This window comes from Eleutherodactylus coqui, chromosome 1, assembly GCF_035609145.1.
Source record: "Eleutherodactylus coqui strain aEleCoq1 chromosome 1, aEleCoq1.hap1, whole genome shotgun sequence".
Classification (NCBI taxonomy): Eukaryota; Metazoa; Chordata; class Amphibia; order Anura; family Eleutherodactylidae; genus Eleutherodactylus; species Eleutherodactylus coqui.
In genome coordinates, this window is record NC_089837.1 from 138,325,774 (window position 1) to 138,348,377 (window position 22,604).

Genomic DNA, 22,604 nt, shown 5'->3' on the forward strand with positions numbered 1-22,604 from the left:
GACAGAATTCTGGTGGCAATTGCACATCAAAATCCACATTAAAGGTTTATTTACACGAGCATATATCGGCCGCCATGTTCATGGCCAGCCGATATACACTCCTTTCTGAGCTGTCTATCACCTTCCCTCCCCCTCACTGGCTCTCTGCCTCTCTCCTCCACTCCGGCTGTTTGCAATGAGAGGGGGCAGGACCGAGCGGAGCTATGCTCCCGTCCCTCCCCGCCTCTTGTCCGCAGCCAGCAACGGGAGGGGGCGGAGGGAGAGGGAAGAGGGAAGAAAGCTCAGATGGTAGCGTATATCGGCCAGCCGTTAAAACGGTCGTGTAAATAAGCGCTAAGGCACACAGAATTTGGTGTAGAATTGTCTGCATGTCAAATTCCGCTGTGTGTTATGAAAATATTCTGCCAGTGTGAAAGTTCCCATAAACAATTTCTGCAACCCCATAGCCATTATGGCGGCCGCACATGGGCGTAAGCACAAAAATGCTTGCTCATGTGCAACGTATATGTGCAGTGCAGGAGAGTTTTTGTTGCCCGTGCAAATACTGAGCATATTTGCGCAGGCACCGCTCCTTCACGCAGGTGGGAGAATCAACTCGACTCTGATTTAAAAGGCTAATTAGCCTTATGACATACTGGTGTTCGTGGTTATGCACATAGCCCCGCATACATATTGTGCCCTCCGATAGACTCCCATGGGGACCTTTGCTGCGCAAATGCATATAAAAATAGAGCATATCGTCTTTTTTTCCCGCGTGAGCAAAATGCGAACCGTGAGAATGAACTCAATAGATTATATTAGCTGTGTATTGTGTGCCTGAAAATTGCGCGCACAAATACGCCCGTGTGCGGCTGCCTGTAGGCTGACTAAAAGCAGTGCTGTAAGCTCTCTGTACGTGAATGAGTGTATATAGCTTGCATGTGCAGCAGTGATCAATGTTTTCAAGGGAGGTAAGAATATAGAATAACCCTCTGCACATGACATGTATCACTTATTAAGTTAGGGCCATTACTTGAAAGCATAACACTTTCTCTATTTATTGTTTTAGGTATTACCATTGTAACATAATAGAGAATCAAAGGACAGCCAGTCCTCCACCGTCCTCTTCCTCTGTTTTTGCAGGTGTATTTTCCATAAAGTTGTGCCAGATAATTGCTGTAAGGAAATGCTGGGACTTATATTTCAGCCAGAGCGGGGAAGCAGAGGCTGCGAAAACTGCTGCAGATCAGTCAGATCTTAATTACTCTCAGTCGCAGTGAGGTCAATGAAGGCAGTAATGTCGTCTTTTGTGGTCATTACGTCGGCAGTGCCAGACACAAATTGGGATTTTCCACATTTCCATTGTGCATGAGGTTGCCTAGAAACTGATGTGATGACACAGGTTGCAATATGACAACAAACATCTTCGTCTTTTACTTCTTCTCCCTTCCTGACATTATCGATGCGTTGTGTGTCCTTGGAGGCTCAGCTTCTACAGATGAGATTTGATTTGAAGGGCGACGCTAGTTTTCATTTTTTAACCAAAAATGTTTTTTGAACAAAAAAGATTGGATGAAAGCTCAGTACATACTGATTGATTCAAGGAATCAGAGCTTCAGCGTGTAATGTTACCTCCCACGGGAAACTATGCTGCTGCCAATGTGACATTGTGCCCTTTAAAGGATAATAAAGTACATCTCATGTATATCTTGTAGTAAAAATGAAAAAAGTTTAGTACCGTGTTAGCCAGTAGAGCAAAATGTGAAAACCATATTCCTGGACCCTCCCCCATCTGTGCTACAGGCAACCTCCTAATTTGAGGAACCTTGCAACCAGGATTGCATTGCCCTCTGACACACAAAAAGGAACCTATCCCTGTAAGGTAAGGAGCTGTAAGACCTGCTCCCATATACTGACTACGGACAGGATACAGATCCCCAACACACAGCAGGACTATAAGATCTCAGGGACATTCACACGTCTGATGTTGTGTACCTGATCATGTGCAGTAAATATCCTGTTGGGGGTCTTTATGTTGGGGAAACAGGACAAAAACTGAAAGAGAGGATGAGGTCTCATCGTCATACAGCTAAAAAGAGATGGACACAATTACCTGTGGCCGAGCATTTTTCTAGTCACGAACGCAACATAAAAAATATGAAAGTTATTATACTAAAAAGCAATTTTAAATCTTAACATCACAGAAGAATTTGGGAGTACAAATTTATAACAACCTTTAACACTGTCAGGACTGGAATGAACTTCATAGGGGGCTCCTTGCATCAGTGGAGAATTTGATAAATCTGGAGCAGAGATAACATGCTAGCCTGGTGACCCCCTAACACCAATTCAGAGACCATAAAACTGTCACACTCCTATGCTTATTCTGTTCTGGTATTGTTTTAAGTGCAAATTAATCACTGCATGTCCATGTCTTGTCATATGTATGTATACGAGTATGCCTCTTCTGATCTATTCCATTTAAAGTCTCCTACACAAAGGCTGATTTTAATTGCGAAATCCGGAATAGGATTCCGCCTCTAGATTCTGCAGCAAATCCAGACCATAGCATGCTATGGCAAAATGCGATTTTCTGTCCACAAGCATAAATCGATTGTGATTTTGTGCTCGCAGGAAATCACAGAATCATTGTGGCAGCCGCATCACTGCTATAGCGACAATGCAGCATCATCTCTACTGCACATGTGTGTAGGCCGGCACATCAGCAGCAGAGAAGAAGACGCTGGACAGGTAAGCCGGGCCCCGAGTCGAACTCCGCTGCGGTAATCCTGCATGCGGGGTCTGACCCACCCATGTACAGTGCAGGCGACCTAAGCCCGAGGAAGAACAGTGTAGGTTCAAAAGCTCGCTATAGCATCATGTATTTTTATTATGTTGTAGTATGCACAGTAATGCTACATAAAGAAATAAGATTCAAAAAGTATAATACTCTTATCCAGAATAATGAAAGGGGCTAAAAATGAATCAGGGCTGGAAAAGTTGGCAGCTCTCATGTTTAAATGACAGCCTGTGTCCAACTATATATCAGCGCCCGGCTCGGAAATCCTGATCATCACTAGGTAAATGGTATGTGACTTCTTTATACGGACACCATTCTGGGGCTTACTGATGTCTATGTGTTGAACCTGACTGTATCCAGCATGAAACATGGATTTGAATTAGTTGCTGTAACCTTAATGCCACTTTTTTAGTATGCGTGAGTCTCAGTATGTACAGGGCCAAATCATGGATAATGGAATACTAGGTAGTCAGTAGTTTCGTCCGAACCATAATCAGCGCGAATGTCTAAGGCCTCTTTCACATGGGCTACAAAATGTCGCTACAAAACTCGTTTTCCTGCGGTGCGATGCAACTTTGACAGTATGAAAAAAATGGATGGTGGAGGTATATTGATGATATTTTTCTTGATATCGGAGGGGCCACATTCGGGTCTGTTGGATTTTCTGGATGAGCTTAATAACGTATATTCAGAGCTGAAGTTTACGGTGATGCACTCGACTGTTCAATTACAGTTTCTAGATGTATTAATATATAAGAAAGACACACAGCTGTGTACAGATATATACACCAAGCCCACTGATGGCAATAATCTTTTAATGTATGACAGTTACCACCCCCAGGGAATGAGACAGTCTTTTCCCTGGAGCCAACTCCTATGAGTAAGGAGAATTGTCAATGATGAAAGGGTGGACAGTCGGCTTGAACAGATGTGCAATAAGTTAAAGCAAGGGGATATCCAGCAACCCTGTTGACTTGGCGTCCCCGAAGGCCAGAGCCCTGACACAGGATGAGCTTCTAATTAGCAATAAGAAAGCGAAGTCTGCAACACGAATTCGTTTTGTGTCCACGTTTGGGCCTTATAGTGGCCGAGTCTCTGATATTCTGAGGCACCATTGGTTATTATTACAGAGAAACTGTTTCAACATCTCAGAGTTCCAAGAATTACCTTTGATGGTGTATAGACGAGGCCCTAATTTACGTGACCGTCTTGTGCATTCACATTCCAACCCTGTACAAGTTGAGAGACAAAGAATATTGGCCCCCACTAAGTTTGGCAATTTTCCATGTCTTGGGTGCATATGCTGTGGTAACATGAGCAGGGGTGACAACTTTTTTCACCCAGATACTGGACAGCCATTCAAGATTAGAGCTAGATACACCTGCAAATCCAGTTTTGTCATCTATGTAATTTCATGTCCCTGTGGTCTCCTCTATGTTGGGGAGACCACAATGGAAATACGTTCTAGGATTACCAAGCATAAAAGCACCGGACACGGAACAAAGATCTGCCAATACCCAAGCATTTTTTGTAAAAGGGGCATAGCATATCGCAACTCAAATTTAGAGTGATAGATCACGTACCAATAGGGATCAGAGGTGGTGATCGATCATATGCATTGAAAAGAAAGGAGGCGAAACGGATTTTTGATCTAGATAGGCTATCCCCTAAAGGGCTTAATATAGAGTTTAACATCTGGCAATTCATTTAGAATCCCTATTTATCCCCCTCTGATAGCACTAACGGTTATATGTTGTATAATTATAAACATTTTTTTAATATTTTTTTTTTGTTTTTTCTTATAGGTTTTCCTTCTTGGATGGATGGCTCTCCTCTTACATCATGCTGTCATCAAAAGAATTGTTTTCTTGGCATCTACTGAAACATCACTTATTATTGTCCAAAAAATTATTTATTTTCCAGAAATTTTTTTTTTCTTCTAAAAAAAATCCCCATTTAAGTGCAACCGCAATCGGTTTGCTCATATATAATTATTACTATTCTGGCAAGAAGGGTGGTTCTGAGTTACTATGTATATTGGAAATGCACCTTATTTTTATGGTTACAATGAATTAAATCCCTGGGTATTTATACTACTAGTATAATACTATAGTTAATATTGTCTTTTTCATTGTATTCTAGGTAATAATATATATAATAAAAATAAATTTAGTACACATACGTGTTGCTTATTCATGGCTGGTATGGGCGGAGCTCGTGTCACATTGACACCTATTTGTCATTGTCTATTATGCGACAGGGACCTGGTTGGTTACGGTCCTGTCATCCCTTATATATATGACTGTTGTGAATTATGTCGATAGATTGCCCTTAACATATATGAACTGATAGGCTTAAAGCGATTGGATATAATATCCTGTGGCCTTGATCTTATTGGCCTGATACATACTTACTATTGATGTATAATAATGTTTATTATCATCTCTCACTTTGATCATAGCTCCTTTTGCTCTTTAATATTATCACATGAACGGCATTTAAACTCTTTGACAAATTATTAATTTCTTTTTGTTTTGTTATCTGGCGTTAAACCATACCTACCAATGAACATTGATTGTGGAGCAATTGGTGGATTCCCGCAAGCTGTTTTTTCATCTGCGGACTAAGTTACAAAAATCTGTGTTGTTGGTAACTATAGTGATAGATGCTTGTTTGACACAATGCTTGCGCATGCGCACTAACGATCACGTCACGGACCATGGTGCGTGTAACGTCATTACGCTGTTGGAGCGTGCGCATTGTACATCTTCGGACGCCAGAAGAGAAGCATACAAAGGGACGCATGATGAGGGGAGCAACCCATCCAGGAGGTGGAATAGTTAACATACAGCTGTTTCTTGTCTTTTTAATTGTCTTTCTGTGATTGGTGTTAATGTGTATATATACCTTTTTACTTTGTACTGAGCTTGACAGAGGCTACAGTGGTAGCTGAAACGTCGCTACTTTTTACTATATATAAGGAATAAAGATACATCTCTGGATGTCATAATACTATTTTTTTCACCAGACTTTGCTGTCCTGCAGGGCTGCTTTTCCCTGGGATAATATTTGGATGTGAATCCAGTCCTAGCGGGGCGTGCATTTAATAGCCCAGTAAGGGTTAAGAAGGCGAGTGCTGCTGTCCTTACTTTTACATTTGCACAGAGAGTTAAAAAGTGTCACCCAGCTTAAAGGGGTTCTGTCAGGAAAAATAAAAATCATACTCTCCATTGTCTTACGGGGCCGGTCACGGGGAAGCTGCTGGTCTTCTCCTCTCCCTCCGGCAGCTGTCCGATCGCAGGGCAGAAGCTGGCAAAGTTCCAGCTTCTGCCCCTGCTCCGACCACTGCCGGACGGCAAGTCCTGCCACCCGGGTCAGTGGTTGATATGTCACAAGTGACACATCGCTCACTGATTGTCCTCAGAGAATCGACGGCAAGTGTGCATGCGTCCTCTTTGCTGGTGCGCTTGTGCACTCGCCGTCGATTCTCCGTGGAGCCACTGGAAGATGACCCCTCACGCAGCACCTAAATAACGGAGGGACCAAATACAATGGGATTAGGTGAGTTTACTTTGGTTTTTTAACTCTTCTCTTTCCACAGGTTAGACTCTACAGGAACGCAGGGCAGGATGCAGGTGAGTATAATTTTTTTTATTTTGCTGACCGAACCCCTTTATGAGCAGGGACAAACAAGTACTACTAGTGCACTGTCAATTTTGGGTCTCCTATATATCAGAAGAGTGAGGTCCCTTAACCAATATTTTGATTTAATAAGTAGTACGTTTGAGTAAGGCCTCATTCATGTGAGCATTTTTACTCAGCTATTTAGCCGTGGTAAAATGACAGCCGAAACTCGCTTCCATGTGAAGCATTAGATTCCGCTTTCGGTCGACGATTTAAAAAAAATGCTGGAAGCTCCCATAGACTCCTACGTGAGCCGAAAAAAGTAGAGGGGGGGGGGGGGGTTGACCTGTGTCCAACGCTCGTAATAGAAGACAGCTGGCTCTATTTAAGTTTATAGAAGCATGGAATTCCATGCTGCAGAGTATTTTTTACGTGATACGCTCGTGTAATTAAACAAGATATCACAGCTGCAGTGGAATCAGTAATATAATTTGTACCTTCACAGCCTGAACTCCTTTTTAGATTAAAACATAACTTTTACTTATAACCTCTTAAAAATAATAATAGTGGGGAAGGCCTCATAAGTAAAATAGTGTGTAGATGCAGACAATTTGTTCTGTTGTGCCCCGTGGCATGTCTAATCCAAAGGCCCACAGGTCAAAATGAAGCTGGGGCCAAGGTATACCTTATTATCTGAAACCCACTTGGGGGGTCAAGGTGCCTATTCTGTGAGCAGGAACTATCCTATCAGAGCAATATTGCTGATTATTTTGTCCTGCTCCAGCATGCAACAGTGCATAGTTCAGTCCATAAATTAACCAAATCCTTGGTCCTTAATTACTTCATGTGTATAGCTGTTTTTGTTTGTAGACTTGTTTATAGTCTCATTTGTAGGCTCTATAGGCTCGACGCGTTTCTGCCGCTATCGTGACCCATCAGGAGCCTTACACCTCAATATAGAACCTGAATGACAAAGGTTTATGTATCGCCAGCATCTGAGATATATGCCTAGAGTCAGTTAGGGAGAAATATCCGTAAAGCATATATCTAAATGTGCTAGGCAGAATATTGTTCATCTATAAATGCCACAATAAAGGTCCAAGTTTGCAGAAGCAACGATGGCAAGTGTTTGCAAACAAGGACGAAATTAAGGACTGCTAGGTAGTAGGTTCCTAAATAATAACCCCTCAGGGTCTACAGCTAAGTAGAATGTGTCGAAGCACATATATCGTATCCCTCAGTCTCAATCTAGAGCTGTATTCTGACCCTATAGTCCCTGAGGTTTGTACCACAAACCTTGTATAGATATACTAAGATGCCCTATTAGCTAGTCTAGGCTCAAGATGCAGCACTAATCTCGGCTCAGGTTTGTTGGTAAGGGAACCAAAATAAATCAAAAGAAAAACCTAGCGGCAGCTCCAGCCCTACCTTCAAGGCTGGAGTTGCCACTAGGTTTTTCTTTTGATTTAGATTCCCAACAAATGTCTGGATAGTTAAAACCTCCCATGATCACTATGTCATGCTTCTTTGAGAGCTTGGCCATCTGATGTAGAAAGAGTTCATCAATATCTTCTGCTTGTCCAGATGGCCTATGGTAAATACTTATAATAGTGTCCTTTCAGTTGTTCTCTCCTTGTATTCTTACTCAAACAGTTTCTACAGAACTACCATGTTCTGAAGCTTGAATCTCTGTGTGGAAATTAATGTTTCCTAACATACAACACAACACCGCCTCCCCTTTTTTTAGGCCTTACACCGGTTTAGGTTTTTGTTGTGGCCCTTAAAAATGGTTTAGTTTGACAATATGGCCCTAGGACCAGAAAAAGTTGTGCACTCATGCTTTAGTGCATTGCCACAAATGGCTGCGCAGGCTTTTTGTTAGGTTTTATACTACTCCATGAAATGTTTCGACATGGTACATGCCTAGTCTTGGGATCATTGGGAGTAACTCAAAAGGAGAAGAATAATTTATAAACTGCAAATTGTAAAAATAAAGGCAAATGATATTAGTTTTTCATTTTCACCTAATTGTCTTCCAGACATATTGCAGAGTGCATATTGAGTTTCTGCACTGGGAAACTAATACTATTAGAGGCAGATGAAATTCCACCTCCACCATTAAAATTAAATCTTATTTTATTTTGCTCTCCTATAATATTGCACAGCTAAGTGTTTATGTGGTGAAATGTATTATTAGAACATGAGGATTATTAATAATACATTTATATTCAGTTATGAGTGTCACAGTCATTGTTCCACTTTTCTTTGTCTCAGGCCGAATGCACACAGCCACTTAGGATTCTGCAATGCAAATACGCCCGTGTGCATTCGGCCTTAGTGTGTTCTACATGTTTTAATATTCATCAATAAAGTAATGTTATTCAATGTAATGCACCACTTTTGGTATTTACTAACCACTACATACTGGGAACACTCCACAAGACACCTCTTAGGTTATCTCCACATGGGGCGGAAGCATTGAGGAATGTCCACTGCAGAAAATTCCACATAAAATCCAGCGTTAAAATCCGCATCGTAGTTTTGGATTTTGACCAGGAATCAGTTGTGTATCTGTAGCTGATTTTACTAGCTACATTGCTTCCCCTCACCTTGGAATAAACCACATCTAGACAGGGAATGCTGGGGTAGGAATAGCCTTCATTTGAACAATAGTTGCACAGAAAGTCTCGACAAGAGCTGGCAGACACCTTGGGCACAATTTGATCCCCTGGAGGATTCCAGCAGAATGTAACCACAATAGTCATAATCTACAGCTGAAAACAACAAAAGAAACTTAAAGATATGGAATTAAGCTATCTGAAAAACGTTAAGGCGTTCATTAGAGATTTCCCCTGACCCACTTCTATTTATTGCAGGATGCTGAAACTGCACATGTGTAATGACATAAGCCTCTATAGGTTACGTGCCAATTTGCAGCTCTGAACTAATAACGGTCTTTCTTTTACCTCATGAAGTTCCTGTACTTGAAAGGCCAGACGCCATGGGGGACGTTTGATGAGATGAAAGAGGTTTATGGGGAGGATTCCCCATCATATGATGTAGTCAAGAACTGGCATCATCAATTCAAATGTGGTTGGACTTCAGTGGAAATGGCTCCAATTTCAGGACGACCCCACTCCGCTATTGATGAACACACCATCCAGCAAGTGGAGGCCGCCATTTTGGAAAACAGCTGCATAACTATTTGCAACCTATCCCAAAATGTCAAGATTAGTGTGGGGCTCATGGAAACAAATATCCAAGACCACCTTCATATGCATAAGGTATCCACTCGCTGGGTTCTCCGGCTGCTCACACCTTTCCAGAAGCAGGAACAAGTCGAATGCCCCCAGGCTCTTTTGATGATGTGCCATGGAAACCAGGAGGACCTTTTCAACAGACTGATCACACAGGATGAAAGCTGGGTCCATCACTATGATCCGGAGACTAAAGTCCAGTCAATGCAATGGTAGCATCCGGACTCACTGCCTTCAAAGAAGGCACATGCCTAACCTTCGGCAGGAAAGGTCATGCTTACAAGCTTTTGGGACCAGCACGGAGTAGTTTTGATGGATTTCTGAGCAAAGGGTACCACGATTACTGGGCATAGTATGCTTCACTACTGCGAAAATTGTGGGAGGCCATCAAACCAAGAGACGTGGCATGCCCACCAAAGGTGTCTGCCTTCCTCAAGACAATGCCCCAGTTCACAACTCACGTTGCCCAGATGAAAGCACTCTGCTGTGGGTATGAAATTCTACTGCATCCCCCTTACTCACCCCAAGTTGCACCATCGGACTTCCACCTCTTTCCAACAATGAAGTCATTTCTGAAGGGCAAGCATTTTCCAAATGATGAGACTCTGATTTCTGAAGTCACAATGTGACTTTTGGAGTAACCTGTCGACTTCTACAAGCGAGGTGTTTACAGTTGCATAAAGAGATGGGAGAAGTGTGTGTCCCTATGTGACACCTATGTAGAGAAGGACTAATAACTGTGCCAAGTTTCGTTGCTCTCAGTCCACAGGAAGTGCGTCAGGGGAAATCTTTAATGAACGCCCCTCGTATAACCTCATTTCTTGTATATAAATACTTAGGTTTCATCAATCTTTGTCAAGCTTAAGTCACCGGCACATGAGTATTTATATTTCATATAAGTAATGTAGTATAAAATTTGACGCATCCAACTGCCACATGTAATTTAATGTAAGCTCAGAATATTCTTGACAATTTGTCTTGATGAATTAGAACATAAAGGTTTTGCTCAGCTTTGTAATTTAACATCAAACCTTGAGGGTCAGTTTTAATTCAGAAATGAAAAAGAAATGTTTGACTACGTAGCCGGCACAAACTAAACATCTACCGCCATTATTCTCAAGATTATCAGGATCATCTTAAGAACATAAACATTTAAAGCTTAGCACTGGAATTAAATAATTACTTCTAGTTAGTTATTCATGAATGGGTGTGAGTGAGATCTGCCTCTGATTGGCTCAGCGCTGAGCCAATCAGGGGCATGTCTGACTCACACCCCCTTCACACCCACTGCAGGCCGGCCGCGCTGAACTCCGTCTGCCGGGACAAGGTGAGTATATATATATATTTTTATTTTTACACATTTCTGGATGAATTGCAGGGAAGGGCTTATATATTTAACCCCTTCCTGACAATTCATCCCGCGATCGCCGGCAGCCCATTGCTTTCAATGGAGCCGGCTGTATTGCCGGCTCCATTGAATTCAATGGGCTAACATCGTTCTGCCGGGACAAGGTGAGTATATATTTTTTTTATTTTTACACATTTCTGGTTGAATTGCAGGGAAGTGCTTATATATTTAAGCCCTTCCTGACAATTCATCCCACGATCGCCGGCAGCGCATTGCTTTCAATGGAGACGGCTGTAATGCCGGCTCCATTGAATTCAATGGTCAGTGCTCGTTTAATCGAGACGAGTACCGCGTGGTGCTCGTCTCGAGTAACGAGCATCTCGAGCACCCTAATACTCGAACGAGCATCAAGCTCGGACGAGTATGCTCGCTCATCTCTATTAATTAGGTATAGAAGACTACTAATGTTGCTTCTGCAAAAAGCCTTGACCTTTCCACAATGTCTGTTGTGAAGTCATTTCTTACACTGTGTTTCATGTCAACCTATGACACGGTCACAGTAGAAACACAAAGAGCCCAGCAATGACCTTCCTTGCCAATGAGAAGTATTCGCTTCACTTTCTAGTCAGAAAGCCTACGACCTCAACTCTAGAATCTATTTCAAATTTAATGAGGTACTTGAGACTGATGCATTTCGGTGGCAATGTGAGAGAATGACAGACAAGGTTGAAACACTCCGACAACAAATAAAGATACCCCTTGGTTTACTCCAGAGGTACTATTCCAAAACATTATTTTTAAATTAACCTAATTACATATTGTGAGTTAATGCATCGAATTCTAGGCCCCTTTTGAAACTGATTTAGCTAGACTGATTTAGCTATTTTAACATTAGGAGTAGAGATGAGCGAGCGTACATGCTAAGGCAAATTAGTCGAGTGAGTATTGCCTTTTGCCAGTACCTGCCCGCTCGTCTCAAAAGATTCGGGTGCCGGTGGGGGGCGGGGAGGAACGGGGGGGGGGGAGATCTCTCTCTCTCCCCCCGCTCCCCTCTGCTCACTCCCGCAACTCACCGCTCACCCCCGCCGGCACCCGAATCTTTTGAGACGAGCGGGCAGGTATTCGCAAAAGGCAATACTCGCTCGAGTAATTTGCCCTAGCGAGTACGCTCGCTCATCTCTAATTAGGAGCTCTGAAATATATATCAATGAAACATAATAGATACAATACTACAAATAATGCAATAAAAAAGTGTGCTTGCGCACCTCCCATAGACCTTTTTTGGGCTCTTTGGTGAGCAAACAAACACAAGATAATGCAGGTCCTATTTTTTTGCACAAAAACAGGCACAAAAAGAAAGAAGTGAGAATGAACCCATTTAAATCAATGGGTTCTATTCACTGTGTTATGCACATAGGAATTTCACGCTCATCTGTTTAAGGTCTTAGGCTGGCTTCACACTAGCGACCGCGATATTGGGCCGTGATTCACAATCGCCCTTGCAATCCCTGTGAAACCCCTGGATGTGAGGCCTTTTCACTGTGGGGAATCCCTTCATCATTGCGGGGAATCCCTTCACCCTGCCATGACTCAAGGGATTTCCACACCACTTCTGAGGGGAATTCCTGCGGGGCTGAAAGAATCCCCTGACGCACCTGTCAAAGCCATGACAGGAAATGTTTTCCCATTGTTTTTAGTAGGGCCAGCACGGCTGCTGCCGGCCCTATTGAAAACACTGAGCAATATCGCAAAAAAGAAAGGACATATTGCTTTTTTTTTCATGCAGCATCACGGGAGTGAAAACATCGCAATGAGAATGAAAGCATTGAAAATCATTGGTTTCATAATCATGTGTTTTTACTCACTCTCACATTGTGTGAAATTTGCGCAATTCTCTTGCCACTGTGAAGGCCCTCTTATTCACACAACCGTATATAAGCAGCTATTTAGCTGCATCAAAAAAATTGCCCAAAAAATCGCGACCATCTGAAGCATTTTTTGTTGTGTCAAAACATAGCACTTGCCCTATCTCTTATCTAGATATGCAGGAAGCTCCCATAAAAGGACTGGAGGGAGTTACTCGGCGTATAATTCTGGGAAAAGAAGACAGCTGTCTCTATTAGCAGCCATTCCGAGGATTTCTGCTGATCGATAGATTTCTGCATACGTGACGATTAGAACCAATGGTTTCCTATGGAAACATTCAGGCAAAGGAATTTTAGGCGCGCAAAAAAAAAATTGTACCCAAAAAGATAGGACATGAGCGACTGTAATTCAGCAACTGAAATTCCCTGCTGTGCGAAAAGATAGGTCCTGACTAGAGATGAGCGAGCGTACTCGCTAAGGCAAACTACTCGAGCGAGTAGTGCCTTATGCGAGTACCTGCCCGCTCGTCTCAAAAGATTCGGGTGTCGGCAGGGAAGAGCTGTGAGTTGCGGGAGTGAGCATGGGGTAGCAGGGGGAGAGAGTGAGAGAGAGATCCCCTCCCCGTTCCTCCCTGCTCTCCCCCGCCGCTCCCGAATCTTTTGAGACGAACAGGCAAGTACTCGGATAAGGCACTACTCGCTCAAGTAGTTTGCCTTAGTGAGTACGCTCGCTCATCTCTAGTCCTGACCTACCTTTGGTGCTCCATGCTCAGGAGTTTCTATAGACTCCTATGGGAGCTGGAAATAAAGGGAGGGAGATTAGCTAAACATTCCGATTGTTTAGTTTAAAGTACTAAATAGAGATGAGCGAACGTACTCGTCCGAGCTCGATGCTCGGGCGAATATTAGGGTGTTCGGGATGCTCGTTACTCGTAACGAGTACCACGCGGTGTTCGGGTTACTTTCACTTTCTTCCCTGAGAAATTTGCGCGTTTTTCTGGCCAATTGAAAGACAGGGAAGGCATTACAACTTCCTCCAGTGTTGTTCCAGCCCTATACCACCCCCCTGCTGTGAGTGGCTGGGGAGATCAGATGTCATCCGAGTATAAAAGTCGGCCCCTCCCGCGGCTCGCCACACATGCCTTGTGAGTTAGCTGAGGGACAGTGGTATCGTGCTGGAGCTGCTGTAGGGAGAGCGTTAGGAGTTAGTGTAGGCTTCAAGAACCCCAAAGGTCCTTCTTAGGGCCACATCTACCTGTGTGCAGGCTGCTGCTAGCAGTGGTTTTTTTTTTTTTTCTCAAAATCGGCAGTGCAGAGCATTGCACCCGGCATTAGGGACAGAAGTGGTGCTTAGGCAGGGAGAGTGTTAGGAGTGAGTGTAGCCTTCAAGAACCTCAACGGTCCTTTCTAGGGCCAAATTTAACCGTGTGCAGTACTGTGCTGGCTGCTGTTAGCAGTGTTGCATATTTTTTTTTTTCTAAAAATCGTCTGTGCAGAGCATTGCACCCTCCATTGATACTACAGGGACAGAATTGTGTAGGCAGGGCCACAACACAGTTATTGTTCATTGAATATACTCAGTGGGGCCTTTCCTTTGCAAAAAAGGGAAAAAATTATATTTGGCCTGCCTGTGTCAGTCCTAAGGTCTCCATGTACGTGTGTGCTGCGTGGAGAACGTACAAAAATCAGACGCAACCAGCTACGGTTTACTGCAGGCTTGCGCCATTTTCTTTCCTGACTGGCAAATACCTGCTCTGCCAGAGTTAATAACTCTGCTACACTAAAGTTGTGTGACACTTTTTCTGGGCCACACCACAGTTATTAAACGTATTGTTCATTGAATATATGCAGTGGGGCCTTTCCTTTGCAAAAAAGGGAAAAAATTATATTTGACCTGCAGGCTTGCGCCAATTTATTTCCTGCCTGTGAAATCAAATCACTGGTAATACAGCATGCTGAGGGGTAGGGGTAGGCCTAGAGGACGTGGACGCGGCCGAGGACGCGGAGGGCCAAATGAGGGTGTGGGCACAGGCCGAGCTCCTGATCCAGGTGTGTCGCAGCCGACTGCTGCGCGATTAGGAGAGAGGCACGTTTCTGGCGTCCCCACATTCATCGCCCAATTAATGGGTCCACGCGGGAGACCTTTATTAGAAAATGAGCAGTGTGAGCAGGTCCTGTCCTGGATGGCAGAAAGTGCTTCGAGCAACCTATCGTCCAGCCACAGTTCTGCGCCGTCCACTGCTGCAAATCCGAATCCTCTGTCTGCTGCTCCTCCTTCCTCCCAGCCTCCTCACTCCACTACAATGACACATGCTCAGGAGCGGGAAGACTCCCAGGAACTGTTCTCGGGCCCCTGCTCAGATTGGGCAGCAGTGATTCCTCTCCCACCAGAGGAGTTTATCGTCACTGATGCACAACCATTGGAAAGTTCCCGGGGTCCGGGGGATGAGGCTGGGGACTTCCGCCAACTGTCTCAAGAACTTTCTGTGGGTGAGGAGGACGATGACGATGAGACACAGTTGTCTTGCAGTGAGGTAGTAGTAAGGGCAGTAAGTCCGAGGGAGGAGCGCACAGAGGATTCGGAGGAAGAGCAGCAGGACGATGAGGTGACTGACCCCACCTGGTGTGCAACGCCTACACAGGACAGGTCTTCAGAGGGGGAGGCACGGGCAGCAGCAGGGCAGGTTGCAAGAGGCAGTGCGGTGGCCAGGGGTAGAGGCAGGGCCAGACCGAATAATCCACCAACTGTTTCCCAAAGCGCACCCTCGCGCCATGCCACCCTGCAGAGGCCGAGGTGCTCTAAGGTCTGGCAGTTTTTCACAGAGACGCCAGACGACCGACGAACAGTGGTGTGCAACCTTTGTCGCGCCAAGATCAGCCGGGAAGCCACCACCAACAGCCTCACCACCACCAGCATGCGCAGACATATGATGGCCAAGTACCCCACAAGGTGGGACGAAGGCTGTTCACCGCCTCCGGTTTGCACCGCTGCCTCTCCCCCTGTGCCCCAACCTGCCACTGAGATCCAACCCCCCTCTCAGGACACAGGCACAACCGTCTCCTGGCCTGCACCCACACCCTCACCTCCGCTGTCCTCGGCCCCATCCACCAATGTCTCGCACCGCACAGTCCAGCCGTCGCTAGCGCAAGTGTTGGAGCGCAAGCGCAAGTACGCCGCCACGCACCCGCACGCTCAATCGTTAACCGTCCACATAGCCAAATTTATCAGCCTTGAGATGCTGCCATATAGGGTTGTGGAAACGGAGGCTTTCAAAGCTATGATGGCGGCGGCGGCCCCGCGCTACTCAGTTCCCAGTCGACACTACTTTTCCCGATGTGCCGTCCCAGCCCTGCACGACCACGTCTCCCGCAACATTGTACGCGCCCTCACCAATGCGGTTAGTGGCAAGGTCCACTTAACTACGGACACGTGGACAAGCACAGGCGGGCAAGGCCACTACATCTCCCTGACGGCACATTGGGTGAATTTAGTGGAGGCTGGGACAGAGTCAGAGCCTGGGACCGCTCACGTCCTACCCACCCCCAGAATTGCGGGCCACAGCTCGGTGGTGGTATGTTCGGCGGTGTATGCTTCCTCCACTAAAGCACCCTCCTCCTCCTCAACCTCTGTCTCGCAATCTAGATGTGTCAGCAGCAGCAGGACGTCGCCAGCAGTCGGTGTCGCGCGGCGTGGCAGCACAGCGGTGGGCAAGCGTCAGCAGGCCGTGCTGAAACTACTCAGCTTAGGAGATAGGAGGCACACGGCCCACGAACTGCTGCAGGGTCTGACAGAGCAGACCGACCGCTGGCTTGCGCCGCTGAGCCTCCAACCGGGCATGGTCGTGTGTGACAACGGCCGTAACCTGGTGGCGGCTCTGCAGCTCGGCAGCCTCACGCACGTGCCATGCCTGGCCCACATCTTTAATTTGGTGGTTCAGCGCTTTCTGAAAAGCTACCCACGCTTGTCAGACCTGCTCGGAAAGGTGCGCCGGCTCTGCGCACATTTCCGCAAGTCCCACACGGACGCTGCCACCCTGCGCACCCTGCAACATCGCTTTAATCTGCCAGTGCACCGACTGCTGTGCGACGTGCCCACACGGTGGAACTCTACGCTCCACATGTTGGCCAGGCTCTATGAGCAGCGTAGAGCTATCGTGGAATACCAACTCCAACATGGGCGGCGCAGTGGGAGTCAGCCTCCTCAATTCTTTTCAGAAGAGTGGGCATGGTTGGCAGACATCTGCCAGGTCCTTGGAAACTTTGAGCAGTCTACCCAGGTGGTGAGCGGCGATGCTGCAATCATTAGCGTCACCATTCCTCTGCTATGCATCTTGAGAAGTTCCCTGCAAACCATAAAGGCAGCCGCTTTGCGCTCGGAAACGGAGGCGGGGGAAGACAGTATGTCGCTGGATAGTCAGAGCACCCTCCTGTCTATATCTCAGCGCATTCAGGAGGAGGAGGAGGAGGAGCATGAGGAGGATGAGGAGGAGGGGGAAGAGACAGCTTGGCCCACTGCTGACGGTGCCCCTGCTGCTTGCCTGTCATCCTTTCAGCGTGTATGGCCTGAGGAGGATGAGGAGGAGGAGGAGGAGGAGGAGGATCCTGAAAGTGATCTTCCTAGTGAAGACAGCCATGTGTTGCGTACGGGTACCCTGGCACACATGGCTGACTTCATGTTAGGATGCCTTTCTCATGACCCTCGCGTTGCACGCATTCTGGCCACTACGGATTACTGGGTGTACACACTGCTCGACCCACGCTATAAGGAGAACCTTCCCAGTCTCATTCCCGAAGAGGAAAGGGGTTCGAGAGTGTTGCTATACCACAGGACCCTGGCGGACAAGCTGATGGTAAAATTCCCATCCGACAGCGCTAGTGGCAGAAGGCGCAGTTCCGAGGGCCAGGTAGCAGGGGAGGTGCGGAGATCGAGCAGCATGTACAGCCCAGGCAGTGCAACAGTCTTTAAGGGCCTGGACAGCTTTATGGCTCCCCACCAAGACTGTGTCACCGCTCCCCAGTCAAGGCTGAGTCGGCGGGAGCACTGTAAAAGGATGGTGAGGGAGTACGTAGCCGATCGCACGACCGTCCTCCGTGACGCCTCTGCCACCTACAACTACTGGGTGTCGAAGCTGGACACGTGGCCTGAACTAGCGCTGTATGCCCTGGAGGTGCTTGCTTGTCCTGCGGCTAGCGTCTTGTCGGAGAGGGTGTTTAGTGCGGCTGGGGGAATCATCACAGATAAGCGTACCCGCCTGTCAACCGACAGTGCCGACAGGCTAACACTCATCAAGATGAACAAAGCCTGGATTTCCCCAGACTTCTCTTCTCCACCAGCGGACAGCAGCGATACGTAAGCAATATGTAGGCTGCACCCGCAGATGGAAGCTACGTTCTCTCTCACCATCCAAAACGGGGACATTTCTGCTTCATCAATCTGTGTCTAATATTCCTCCTCCTCCTCCTGAAACCTCACGTAATCACGCTGAACGGGCAATTTTTCTTAGGGCCACAAGGCTCACTCATCTAATTTTTCTAAACAATTTTTATATGTTTAAATGCTCTTAAAAGCGTTGAAACTTTAACTTGAACCAATTTTTCGTTAAACTGGGCTGCCTCCAGGCCTAGTTACCACTTAAGCCACATTAACCAAAGCGATTAATGGGTTTCACCTGCCATCTTGGTTGGGCATGGCCAATTTTTACTGAGGTACATTAGTACTCTAGGTACACCAATTTTTTGGGGCCCTCACCTACAGTATAATCATAGCAATTTGTATGTTCTTCGCCTGTACTCATGGTACAGAAGTGTGTGTGGGGTTGGCCTACACTTTAGCTACATAAATGTAGCTTGGGCCTTGGCTATACTGCAGCTACTGAAATGGAACTAAGACTGCGCTCCCACTATACTGCTACTTCGGAATTGTTACTGGAGCCTGTCTTGAGTGCTACTATTGCTGACATGGAACGAACACTGCACTCCCGCTATACTGCTGCTTCGGAATTGTTACTGGGGCCTGTCTTGAGTGCTACTATTGCTGACATGGAACGAACACTGCGCTCCCGCTATACTGCTGCTTCGGAATTGTTACTGGGGCCTGTCTTGAGTGCTACTATTGCTGACATGGAACGAAGACTGCGCTCCCGCTATACTGCTGCTTCAGAATTGTTACTGGGGCCTGTCTTGAGTGCTACTATTGCTGACATGGAACGAAGACTGCGCTCCCGCTATACTGCTGCTTCGGAATTGTTACTGGGGCCTGTCTTGAGTGCTACTATTGCTGACATGGAACGAAGACTGCGCTCCCGCTATACTGCTGCTTCGGAATTGTTACTGGGGCCTGTCTTGAGTGCTACTATTGCTGACATGGAACGAAGACTGCGCTCCTCCTATAATGCTGCTAGTGATATGTTAGTGGGGCCTGGCCTAATGCTACGGCTGAAATGTTACGAATTCTGGGCTCTGCCTATACCGCTGCTAATGGTATGTCTCTGGGGTGTGGAAACAGAGGCTTCCCAAAGACATGATGGCGGCGAGGCCATTTCCCACCAACGCGGTTACTGTTAAGGTGCATATAACCACGGACACGTGGAGAGGACACGTAGTGCCTCAAAAACATCCCCCTCCTCCTCCAACAGGGAAAACATTCTTGGCAAATGCCTTTGCATTGGTTCATCTGGTGGCAGTCAAAGAATTTCACCTTTACCGACACTACAAGAGAGCCCCCCCACCATCCCCCCGCCACGGCCCACTTAATCCTGGCCACATTCCGAAAACCAACAAAATAAAACCGCGCTACTAGGTCCGCAGTCACCACCACATTACCACCAACGCGGTTACTGTTAAGGTACATATTACCAGTCTGACTGGGGCATGCAGACACCTTTACAGAATGAATAGTGTGTGGCACATAGGTTCCCCATTGCTATGCCCACGTGTGCAGCTCCTGATGGCGGTGGCACAGGATTCTATTTCTCATTGCTTCTGTACAGCATTGTGGGCTATCGCCCCACCACTTTTAAAGAGGGTCGCTGCCTAGCCGTGCCAACCCCTCTGCAGTGTGTGCCTGCGGTTCCTCCTCATGGCAGACGCACTTATAAATAGACATGAGGGTGGTGTGGCATGAGGGCAGCTGAAGGCTGCGCAGGGACAGTTTGGTGTGCGCTGTGGACACTGCGTCGTGCGGGGGGGGGGGGGGGTTGGGCAGCATGTAACCCAGGAGAAGTGGCAGCGGAGTGTCATGCAGGCAGTGATTGTGCTTTGTTGGAGGTAGTGTGGTGCTTAGCAAAGGTATGCCATGCTAATGAGGGCTTTTCAGAAGTAAAAGTTGTTGGGAGGGGGGGGGGGCCCACTCTTGCCGGTATTGTGGCTTAATAGTGGGACCTGTGAACTTGAGATGCAGCCCAACACGTAGCCCCTCGCCTGCCCTATCCGTTGCTGTGTCGTTTCCATCACTTGAATTGCCCAGATTTTCACACATGAAAACCTTAGCGAGCATCGGCGAAATACAAAAATGCTCGGGTCGCCCATTGACTTCAATGGGGTTCGTTATTCGAAACGAACCCTCGAGCATCGCGATAATTTCGTCCCGAATAACGAGCACCCGAGCATTTTGGTGCTCGCTCATCTCTAGTACTAAACAATGGGAATGAGAGACTTAAGGCCGATTTAGACACAATGATTATCGCTCAAAATTCGCTTAAAAGCCGTCTTTTGAGCGATAATCGTTGTGTGTAACTGCACTGACATCGGGCAGTTTTTGTTAAGCCATCGCTCATCATTGTCTTTTAGCGTGCTGAAAGACAATGATGAGCCTTATCAGGGATTCACAGCGGGTTACAGCTGATACTATTGTTTCAGCTGTATCCAGCTCCCTGATAACGGGTTGAGTATGAAGAACAGAGCGCTCCAGCTCTGTTCTTCATACCCAGCACGAAGCGCTCGGCTGTATAACAGCCAGGTGCTCCGTGCAGAAAACATCTGGATGCAGAAGACAAGCGGGGACACCCTGCTTGTGTTCTGCATCCTCCGCTGGAAGCGCTTGGCTGTATAACTGCTGCGCACTCGGAGCGGGGGAACAGCTGGATGCAGAAGACAAGCGGGGAAACCCCGCTTGTCTTCTGCATCCTCCGCTAAACAGTTGGAATGGGAGGGTAGAGGGAGCTTAGCAGCATTAAGGCTCATTTACACACAACGATTATCGCTCTAAATTAATTCAAACGATGTCTTTTAAGCCATATTGTTGCAGATAAATGCTACCATCGTTACCTTTTCATCTGAACAATGATTTTTAGTTCAGCATAACCAAATAACTAAACATGAATTCCACACTGTGATTCTCAACGGGAGCGCTGATAACATTGTTTTTAGCTGCTGTCCCATGGGAGAACAATGGAACTGTAGGTAGATAACAGACCACCTGCTGTTATCTGCATACAGCAAAGGGAGCTTCATTTACGTGCAAATGAAGCTAAAAAATCAGAAAGCAGAAAATCATCCATTCACGCACTTTTTAGTGCAGTTAGCTGCAATGTTTTTGTGCAGCTATCTTCTGTGCGATTTTAACACCCGTATGAATGAGCCCTAAGTCTGACGTTTCATACACAAGTTTTAAACAGAAACCCATTGGAGTAAGTTGTTCCAATTTTAGTAACTCTATAAGACTGCAGACAGCCCTGCCTCTCTTTCCAATCCCTTTCTACTTTTTGGAAAAGTTTCAAGAATGACATAAAATCCACAAAGTTGCAAACACAGGCCTGCACCAAAAATTTCGTTTCTCAACTAGAAAACTGGTGCAAATCACTTAATAAATTTCTGCCTAAATGTTTCTTTATAAATAGCATGCATATGAATGCAGGAAAACTTCTTACGGAAGCACATTGAACACAGCCTCTGTGAATTGTACATTAACACTTTTTTTTTTTAAAGAGCAAAAACCTTTGAATCAAGTGTTTTTCCAGGCAATTTCTAATGGGATCTGCAAAAGTATGGAGTAGGAGCACACGACTCACCAGATAATATGGATGCCACTGCTGCGATGATGAAGGACACAATGACTCCTGGTCCTGCCATTTCCTTAGCAACCAGTCCAGAGACCACATACATCCCAGTGCCAACACAGCTGCCCACACCAAGTGATACCAGGTCCACAGTAGTCAGAACTCGAGCCAGTTTTGTTCCATGAGATGAAGTTCCTGCTGTTCCTTCCAGCATGGACTCTACTGGTTTGGTACGTAAAACTCTTGCAGTGATGGCATGCCATGTGGCCCCCCAAGGAATCCGTCTTGGATTCAGATAAGAAAGGAAACCACTCATGATTTAAGAAATTTCTTTCAAAGAATGTGCAGAATGCTAAAACGTAGCTCACTGCGGTTCCTCCCAACATTCAGTTTGTAGGGCTTTAGTTGAGTTGCACGTGGCTTGTATTACGACTCATATTACGCATGTACTTCTCTCAGTGATCTGGATATAAAGGAATCTGTAAGATAATCAATACAATAGTCTGGTTAGAGAGAATTATTTTGAGCATTAAATATGTAAGATAAAACATCTTAAATAAGATATGTTCCCCGGGCGGAATATTAGTGCAACTGCAGCACTGAATACTGCAGTGTATATAAATTATACAGATATATAGAAGAATTAGGGTACATACACATGGACTGATAAAAATTTGCGCCAGATATTCTTCTGAAAGCACATGGACATTCCGTCTGTTTGCTCTCCAATGTGCA

At 46.0% G+C, this 22,604-nt stretch overlaps 1 protein-coding gene across 1 annotated transcript in view; it reads right to left on the minus strand.

Annotated features, from left to right (window-relative positions):
* SLC7A14 (solute carrier family 7 member 14) overlaps nt 1–22,185 on the minus strand; it is a 49,282-nt gene extending 27,097 nt beyond the window's left edge. The window contains exon 1 of the mRNA XM_066589999.1: nt 21,882–22,185. Coding sequence (XP_066446096.1) covers nt 21,882–22,185 — 304 coding nt within the window. The remainder of the gene's footprint in view (nt 1–21,881) is intronic.
* Between the last annotated feature and the right edge of the window lie 419 nt (nt 22,186–22,604).